We start from the raw sequence: 10,433 nt of genomic DNA on the forward strand, positions 1-10,433 counted from the left end.
ACCAGGAAGTACCCAGGGAATGGGCTGATCAGGGGACAGACTGGCTGGGAGAGGGAACACCAGGAAGTACCCAGGGAATGGGCTGATCAGGGGACAGACTGGCTGGGAGAGGGAACACCAGGAAGTACCCAGGGAATGGGCTGATCAGGGGCAGACTGCTGGGAGAGGGAACACCAGGAAGTACCCAGGGAATGGGCTGATCAGGGGACAGACTGGCTGGGAGAGGGAACACCAGGAAGTACCCAGGGAATGGGCTGATCAGGGGCAGACTGGCTGGGAGAGGGAACACCAGGAAGTACCCAGGGAATGGGCTGATCAGGGGCAGACTGGCTGGGAGAGGGAACACCAGGAAGAACCCAGGGAATGGGCTGATCAGGGGCAGACTGGCTGGGAGAGGGAACACCAGGAAGTACCCAGGGAATGGGCTGATCAGGGGCAGACTGGCTGGGAGAGGGAACACCAGGAAGTACCCAGGGAATGGGCTGATCAGGGGACAGACTGGCTGGGAGAGGGAACACCAGGAAGTACCCAGGGAATGGGCTGATCAGGGACAGACTGGCTGGGAGAGTGAACACCAGGAAGTACCCAGGGAATGGGCTGATCAGGGGACAGACTGGCTGGGAGAGGGAACACCAGGAAGTACCCAGGGAATGGGCTGATCAGGGACAGACTGGCTGGGAGAGTGAACACCAGGAAGTACCCAGGGAATGGGCTGATCAGGGGACAGACTGGCTGGGAGAGGGAACACCAGGAAGTACCCAGGGAATGGGCTGATCAGGGACAGACTGGCTGGGAGAGGGAACACCAGGAAGTACCCAGGGAATGGGCTGATCAGGGGACAGACTGGCTGGGAGAGGGAACACCAGGAAGTACCCAGGGAATGGGCTGATCAGGGGACAGACTGGCTGGGAGAGTGAACACCAGGAAGTACCCAGGGAATGGGTTGATCAGGGACAGACTGGCTGGGAGAGGGAACACCAGGAAGTACCCAGGGAATGGGCTGATCAGGGGACAGACTGGCTGGGAGAGGGAACACCAGGAAGTACCCAGGGAATGGGCTGATCAGGGACAGACTGGCTGGGAGAGGGAACACCAGGAAGTACCCAGGGAATGGGCTGATCAGGGGCAGACTGGCTGGGAGAGGGAACACCAGGAAGTACCCAGGGAATGGGCTGATCAGGGGACAGACTGGCTGGGAGAGGGAACACCAGGAAGTACCCAGGGAATGGGCTGATCAGGGGACAGACTGGCTGGGAGAGGGAACACCAGGAAGTACCCAGGGAATGGGCTGATCAGGGGCAGACTGGCTGGGAGAGGGAACACCAGGAAGTACCCAGGGAATGGGCTGATCAGGGGACAGACTGGCTGGGAGAGGGAACACCAGGAAGTACCCAGGGAATGGGCTGATCAGGGGACAGACTGGCTGGGAGAGGGAACACCAGGAAGTACCCAGGGAATGGGCTGATCAGGGGCAGACTGGCTGGGAGAGGGAACACCAGGAAGTACCCAGGGAATGGGCTGATCAGGGGCAGACTGGCTGGGAGAGGGAACACCAGGAAGTACCCAGGGAATGGGCTGATCTGGGAGAGAGGGGAGAGTTACCAGTTACTCACGTTTCTATGTAACTAGATGGAGTCTGAGAGACACTGTCGAGCCGTTCCTGCAGGGCAGCTAAGACCTGGGGGTTCTGCATGATCTGATCTGACAGTTTTTCTGTACAAACAAATATAAATGGCACCCAAGCAATAGAACAAGTCGTATATACTGTACATGGGGAAACATAACCTGTACATTCTGCTTTTGTTTCTTTAGTGTTTAAAGGGAAAGTTCATATCTTTAGCATAAAGGAGATAAAACAAAGTTAAACAACTAGATATATGGAGCTCTTTAATAACCCCAAACCTTCAACCTTTGTTGTGACCATTTTGTCTTATGTAGAACCTTAAATCCATTATATTGGGGGGGGGGGGCACAGAACAAGCTGCTGATCACTGTCTCTGAGAAACAATGTGCCCATAAAAGCAAAGAAAAAAGAACCCACCTGAGCACCTGTAACCCCCCCTGTGCACCTGTAACCCCCCCTGTGCACCTGTAACCCCCCCTGTGCACCTGTAACCCCCCCTGTGCCCAGTAACACCCCTGTAACCCCCGTGCACCTGTAACCCCCTTGTGCCCAGTAATGCCCCTGTAACCCCCCTTGTGCCCAGTAACACCCCTGTAACCCCCTTGTGCCCAGTAATGCCCCTGTAACCCCCCTTGTGCCCAGAAACGCCTCTGTAACCCCCCTGTGCACCTGTAACCCCCCTTGTGCCCAGTAACACCCCTGTAACCCCCTTGTGCCCAGTAATGCCCCTGTAACCCCCCTTGTGCCCAGTAACGCCCCTGTAACCCCCCTTGTGCCCAGTAACGCCCCTGTAAACCCCACTGTGCACCTGTAACCCCCCTTGTGCCCAGTAACGCCTCTGTAACCCCCCTGTGCACCTGTAACCCCCTTGTGCCCAGTAATGCCCCTGTAACCCCCTTGTGCCCAGTAATGCCCCTGTAACCCCCCTTGTGCCCAGTAACGCCCCTGTAAACCCCACTGTGCACCTGTAACCCCCCTTGTGCCCAGTAACGCCTCTGTAACCCCCCTGTGCACCTGTAACCCCCCTTGTGCCCAGTAACGCCCCTGTAACCCCCCTGTGCACCTGTAACCCCCCTTGTGCCCAGTAACGCCCCTGTAACCCCCCTGTGCACCTGTAACCCCCCTGTGCCCTATAACCCCCCTGTGCCCCTGTAACCCCCCTTGTCCCCAGTAACGCCTCTGTAACCCCACTGTGCACCTGTAACCCCCCTTGTGCCCAGTAACGCCCCTGTGCCCCTGTAACCCCCCTGTGCACCTGTAACCCCCCTTGTGCCCAGTAACGCCCCTGTAACCCCCCTGTGCACCTGTAACCCCCCTTGTCCCCAGTAACGCCTCTGTAACCCCACTGTGCACCTTTAACCCCCCTGTGCACCTGTAACCCCCCTGAGCACCTGTAACCCCCCTTGTGCCCAGTAACGCCCCTGTAACCCCCCTGTGCCTTGTAACCCCCCTGTGCACCTGTAACCCCCCTGAGCACCTGTAACCCCCCTGAGCACCTGTAACCCCCCTGAGCACCTGTAACCCCCCCTGTGCACCTGTAACCCCCCCTGTGCACCTGTAACCCCCCTGAGCACCTGTATAGGAATAAATCTCAGTTCGGGCCAAACTTACCTTTCTTATCACTCGCATTCTTGTTTCCTTCCATGGCTTCTCCCAGGGAGCCGCACTAGGGACTAAAGCACAATAGGGGGTCACTGTATTTCCCTCGGTGCAGAACAGAGGGGGGGCAGTTGGTGGGGGTGGGGGGCAAAGCAGAAAATGGAAGAATAAGCACCATCCAATGTCTGAGGAACAGAACGGGGGGGGAATGTGTAGAGCAACAGGCTAAAGGCACCAAACTCTCCCACCCCTGCCAACTCCCCCACTGGAGCTTAATTACCCCAAATGCCCAACGGACTGCCATTGGCTGAACCTGAATGCACCGCTGGCAGAACTGGCGCAGGGGAGAAGTACAGAATTATGGGGTGTTAGGGATAAACTGTGGCTCTGGCAGCACATAATAAATAAATAGTAAAGAAACTGACTGTACCCCACATATATCCCCAGGCAGGGGGCTGTACCCACATATATCCCCAGGCAGGGGGGCTGTACCCACATATATCCCCAGGCAGGGGGCTGTACCCACATATATTCCCAGGCAGGGGGGCTGTACCCCACATATATCCCCAGGCAGGGGGCTGTACCCACATATATCCCCAGGCAGGGGGCTGTACCCACATATATCCCCAGGCAGGGGGGCTGTACCCCACATATATCCCCAGGCAGGGGGGCTGTACCCACATATATCCCCAGGCAGGGGGCTGGGCTGTACCCACATATATCCCCCAGGCAGGGGGCTGTACCCCACATATATCCCAGGCAGGGGGGCTGTACCCACATATATCCCCAGGCAGGGGGGCTGTACCACATATATCCCCAGGCAGGGGGGCTGTACCCACATATATCCCAGGCAGGGGGGCTGTACCCCACATATATCCCCAGGCAGGGGGCTGTACCCACATATATCCCCCCAGGCAGGGGGGCTGTACCCACATATATCCCCAGGCAGGGGGCTGTACCCCACATACTCTCCCCAGGCAGGGGGGGCTGTACCCCACATATATCCCCAGGCAGGGGGGCTGTACCCACATATATCCCAGGCAGGGGGGCTGTACCCACAATATCCCCAGGCAGGGGCTGTACCACATATATCCCCCAGGCAGGGGGGCTGTACCCCCACATATATCCCAGGCAGGGGGCTGTAACCCACATATATCCCCAGGCAGGGGCTTATATCCCCAGGCAGGGGGGCTGTACCCACATATATCCCCAGGCAGGGGGGCTGTACCCACATATATCCCCAGGCAGGGGGCTGTTACCCACATATATCCCCAGGCAGGGGGGCTGTACCCACATATATCCCCAGGCAGGCGGGGCTGTACCCACATATATCCCAGGCAGGGGGCTGTACCCACATATATCCCCAGGCAGGGGGGCTGTACCCACATATATCCCAGGCAGGGAGGCTGTACCCCACATATATCCCCAGGCAGGGGACTGTACCCACATATATCCCCAGGCAGGGGCCTGTCTGTATCCCCAGGGGGCCCATATATCCCCAGGCAGGGGCTGTACCCACATATATCCCCAGGCAGGGGGCCTGTACCCCACATATATCCCAGGCAGAGGGCTGTACCCACATTCCCAGGCAGGGGGCTGTACCACATATATCCCCAGGCAGGGGGCTGTACCCCACTGTACCCACAATATATCCCCAGGCAGGGGGCTGTACCCCACATATATCCCCAGGCAGGGGGGCTGTACCCACATATATCCCCAGCAGGGGGCTGTACCCAATATCCCCGGCAGGGGGGCTGTACCCACATATATCCCCAGGCAGGGGGCTGTACCCCACATATATCCCCAGGCAGGGGGGGCTGTACCCCACATATATCCCCAGGCAGGGGGGGCTGTACCCCACATATATCCCCAGGCAGGGGGGCTGTACCCCACATATATCCCCAGGCAGGGGGCTGTACCCACATATATCCCCAGGCAGGGGGGCTGTACCCACATATATCCCCCAGGCAGGGGGGCTGTACCCACATATATCCCCAGGCAGGGGGGCTGTACCCACATATATCCCCAGGCAGGGGACTGTACCCACATATATCCCCAGGCAGGGGGCTGTACCCACATATATCCCCAGGCAGGGGGCTGTACCCACATATATCCGCCAGGCAGGGGGCTGTACCCACATATATCCCCAGGCAGGGGGCTGTACCCCACATATATCCCCAGGCAGGGGGGCTGTACCCCACATATATCCCCAGGCAGGGGGGCTGTACCCACATATATCCCCAGGCAGGGGGGCTGTACCCACATATATCCCCAGGCAGGGGGGCTGTACCCACATATATCCCCAGGCAGGGGGGCTGTACCCACATATATCCCCAGGCCAGGGGGGCTGTACCCACATATATCCCCAGGCAGGGGGGCTGTACCCACATATATCCCCAGGCAGGGGGCTGTACCCACATATATCCCCAGGCAGGGGGCTGTACCCCACATATATCCCCAGGCAGGGGGCTGTACCCCACATATATCCCCAGGCAGGGGGCTGTACCCCACATATATCCCCAGGCAGGGGGCTGTACCCACATATATCCCCAGGCAGGGGGCTGTACCCACATATATCCCCAGGCAGGGGGCTGTACCCACATATCCCCAGGCAGGGGGGCTGTACCCACATATATCCCCAGGCAGGGGGGCTGTACCCCACATATATCCCCAGGCAGGGGGGGCTGTACCCACATATATCCCCAGGCAGGGGGGCTGTACCCACATATATCCCCAGGCAGGGGGGCTGTACCCACATATATCCCCAGGCAGGGGGGCTGTTACCCACATATATCCCCAGGCAGGGGCTGTACCCCACATATATCCCCAGGCAGGGGGCTGTACCCACATATATCCCCAGGCAGGGGGCTGTACCCCACATATATCCCCAGGCAGGGGGCTGTACCCCACATATATCCCCAGGCAGGGGGGCTGTACCCCACATATATCCCCAGGCAGGGGGGCTGTACCCCACATATATCCCCAGGCAGGGGGCTGTACCCCCACATATATCCCCAGGCAGGGGGGCTGTACCCCACATATATCCCCAGGCAGGGGGCTGTACCCCACATATATCCCCAGGCAGGGGGCTGTACCCACATATATCCCCAGGCAGGGGGCTGTACCCACATATATCCCCAGGCAGGGGGCTGTACCCACATATCCCCAGGCAGGGGGGCTGTACCCACATATATCCCCAGGCAGGGGGGCTGTACCCACATATATCCCCAGGCAGGGGGGCTGTACCCACATATATCCCCAGGCAGGGGGGCTGTACCCACATATATCCCCAGGCAGGGGGGCTGTACCCACATATATCCCCAGGCAGGGGGGCTGTACCCACATATATCCCCAGGCAGGGGGCTGTACCCCACATATATCCCCAGGCAGGGGGCTGTACCCCACATATATCCCCAGGCAGGGGGCTGTACCCCACATATATCCCCAGGCAGGGGGCTGTACCCACATATATCCCCAGGCAGGGGGGCTGTACCCCACATATATCCCCAGGCAGGGGACTGTACCCACATATATCCCCAGGCAGGGGGGCTGTACCCACATATATCCCAGGCAGGGGGCTGTACCCACATATATCCCCAGGCAGGGGACTGTACCCACATATATCCCCAGGCAGGGGGGCTGTACCCACATATATCCCCAGGCAGGGGGCTGTACCCCACATATATCCCCAGGCAGGGGGGCTGTACCCACATATATCCCAGGCAGGGGGGCTGTACCCCACATATATCCCCAGGCAGGGGGGCTGTACCCCACATATATCCCCAGGCAGGGGGGCTGTACCCACATATATCCCCAGGCAGGGGGGCTGTACCCACATATATCCCCAGGCAGGGGCTGTACCCACATATATCCCCAGGCAGGGGGGCTGTACCCCACATATATCCCCAGGCAGGGGGGCTGTACCCACATATATCCCCAGGCAGGGGGCTGTACCCACATATATCCCCAGGCAGGGGCTGTACCCACATATATCCCCAGGCAGGGGGCTGTACCCCACATATATCCCCAGGCAGGGGGCTGTACCCCACATATATCCCAGGCAGGGGGGCTGTACCCACATATATCCCCAGGCAGGGGGCTGTACCCCACATATATCCCCAGGCAGGGGGCTGTACCCCACATATATCCCCAGGCAGGGGGCTGTACCCACATATATCCCCAGGCAGGGGGGCTGTACCCACATATATCCCCAGGCAGGGGGCTGTACCCACATATATCCCCAGGCAGGGGGCTGTACCCCACATATATCCCCAGGCAGGGGGGCTGTACCCACATATATCCCCAGGCAGGGGGGCTGTACCCACATATATCCCCGGCAGGGGGCCATATATCCCAGGCAGGGGGCTGTACCCACATATATCCCCAGGCAGGGGGCTGTACCCCACATATATCCCAGGCAGGGGGCTGTACCCACATATATCCCCAGGCAGGGGGCTGTACCCACATATATCCCCAGGCAGGGGGCTGTACCCACATATATCCCCAGGCAGGGGGCTGTACCCACATATATCCCCAGGCAGGGGGCTGTACCCCACATATATCCCCAGGCAGGGGGCTGTACCCCACATATATCCCCAGGCAGGGGGGCTGTACCCACATATATCCCCAGGCAGGGGGCTGTACCCACATATATCCCCAGGCAGGGGGCTGTACCCACATATATCCCCAGGCAGGGGGGCTGTACCCACATATATCCCCAGGCAGGGGGCGTACCCACATATATTCCCCAGGCAGGGGCTGTACCCACATATATCCCCAGGCAGGGGGGCTGTACCCACATATATCCCCAGGCAGGGGGCTGTACCCACATATATCCCAGGCAGGGGGGGCTGTACCCACATATATCCCCAGGCAGGGGGGCTGTACCCACATATATCCCCAGGCAGGGGGGCTGTACCCCACATATATCCCCAGGCAGGGGGGCTGTACCCACATATATCCCCAGGCAGGGGGGCTGTACCCACATATATCCCAGGCAGGGGGGCTGTACCCACATATATCCCCAGGCAGGGGGCTGTACCCACATATATCCCCAGGCAGGGGGGCTGTACCCACATATATCCCCAGGCAGGGGGGCTGTACCCCACATATATCCCCAGGCAGGGGGCTGTACCCACATATATCCCCAGGCAGGGGGGCTGTACCCACATATATCCCCAGGCAGGGGGGCTGTACCCACATATATCCCCAGGCAGGGGGGCTGTACCCACATATATCCCCAGGCAGGGGGGCTGTACCCACATATATCCCCAGGCAGGGGGGCTGTACCCACATATATCCCCAGGCAGGGGGGCTGTACCCACATATATCCCCAGGCAGGGGGCTGTACCCACATATATCCCCAGGCAGGGGGCTGTACCCACATATATCCCCAGGCAGGGGGGCTGTACCCACATAATATTCCCCAGGCAGGGGGCTGTAACCCACATATATCCCCAGGCAGGGGGGCTGTACCCCACATATATCCCCAGGCAGGGGGCTGTACCCCACATATATCCCCAGGCAGGGGGCTGTACCCACATATATCCCCAGGCAGGGGGGCTGTACCCACATATATCCCCAGGCAGGGGGGCTGTACCCACATATATCCCAGGCAGGGGGCTGTACCCACATATATCCCCAGGCAGGGGGCTGTACCCACATATATCCCCAGGCAGGGGGGCTGTACCCACATATATCCCAGGCAGGGGGGCTGTACCCACATATATCCCCAGGCAGGGGGGCTGTACCCACATATATCCCCAGGCAGGGGGGCTGTACCCACATATATCCCCAGGCAGGGGGGCTGTACCCACATATATCCCCAGGCAGGGGGGCTGTACCCACATATCCCAGGGGCTTACCCATTATCCCAGGCAGGGGGCTGTACCCACATATATCCCCAGGCAGGGGGGCTGTACCCACATATATCCCCAGGCAGGGGGGCTGTACCCACATATATCCCCAGGCAGGGGGGCTGTACCCACATATATCCCAGGCAGGGGGGCTGTACCCACATATATCCCCAGGCAGGGGGCTGTACCCACATATATCCCCAGGCAGGGGGCGTACCCCACATATCCCCGGCAGGGGCTGTACCCCACATATATCCCCAGGCAGGGGGGCTGTACCCACATATATCCCCCAGGCAGGGGGGCTGTACCCACATATATCCCCAGGCAGGGGGGCTGTACCCCACATATATCCCCAGGCAGGGGGCTGTACCCCACATATATCCCCAGGCAGGGGGCTGTACCCACATATATCCCCAGGCAGGGGGGCTGTACCCCACATATATCCCCAGGGCAGGGGGGCTGTACCCACATATATCCCCAGGCAGGGGGGCTGTACCCACATATATCCCAGGCAGGGGGCTGTACCCACATATATCCCCAGGCAGGGGGGCTGTACCCACATATATCCCCAGGCAGGGGGCTGTACCCCACATATATCCCCAGGCAGGGGGGCTGTACCCACATATATCCCCAGGCAGGGGGCTGTACCCACATATATCCCCAGGCAGGGGGCTGTACCCACATATATCCCCAGGCAGGGGGCTGTACCCACATATATCCCCAGGCAGGGGGGCTGTACCCACATATATCCCCAGGCAGGGGGCTGTACCCACATATATCCCCAGGCAGGGGGCTGTACCCACATATATCCCCAGGCAGGGGGGCTGTACCCACATATATCCCCAGGCAGGGGGGCTGTACCCACATATATCCCCAGGCAGGGGGCTGTACCCACATATGTAGGGGACAGGGCAGGACACATGTTGGGGAGTTACAGTTACAGGACACAGTAATGTCGGTACCAGGGGGGAAAGAGACGCCCAACAAGCCCCGCTGTTACAGGCCACTCCCCCCGCTCCTCACACGGTCCCGGGCAGATACTCACACGTCCCGCACAATAAGTACAAACTCCTCCCCTCTGTCTGACAGAAACAACTCCCGTTACCTATATAATCTCGCGAGACTATGGCGTCACGGCTCACGTATGCGTCCTGACGCACGGGCAGGCACATTCCGTCCCAACGTAAGCGTAATGACGCACCACATAGGAGCATTGCGGTTCCACGTAAGCGTAATGACGCATCACATAAGCGCATTGCGGTGCGTCATAACGTAAGCGTAAAGACGCACCGGAATGCTCCACGTAAGCGCAATGACGCAACACGTCGCCGCATTACTGGCGTGACGACGAGCAG

General features: G+C 59.4%; 1 protein-coding gene across 4 annotated transcripts in view; it reads right to left on the minus strand.

Annotated features, from left to right (window-relative positions):
* nap1l4 (nucleosome assembly protein 1like 4) overlaps positions 1 to 10,228 on the minus strand; it is a 28,469-nt gene extending 18,241 nt beyond the window's left edge. For 2 of the 4 annotated variants that reach the window (XM_031900297.1, XM_031900299.1), the window contains exons 1-3: positions 10,124 to 10,228; positions 3,236 to 3,297; positions 1,614 to 1,713 (exon numbers count right to left, since the gene is read on the minus strand). In XM_031900297.1, coding sequence (XP_031756157.1) covers positions 1,614 to 1,713; positions 3,236 to 3,269 — 134 coding nt within the window. In that variant the 5' untranslated portion in view covers positions 3,270 to 3,297; positions 10,124 to 10,228. 4 annotated transcript variants of the gene reach the window in all.
* Positions 10,229 to 10,433: the final 205 nt, after the last annotated feature.

Source organism: Xenopus tropicalis, chromosome 4, assembly GCF_000004195.4.
Source record: "Xenopus tropicalis strain Nigerian chromosome 4, UCB_Xtro_10.0, whole genome shotgun sequence".
Lineage (NCBI taxonomy): Eukaryota > Metazoa > Chordata > Amphibia > Anura > Pipidae > Xenopus > Xenopus tropicalis.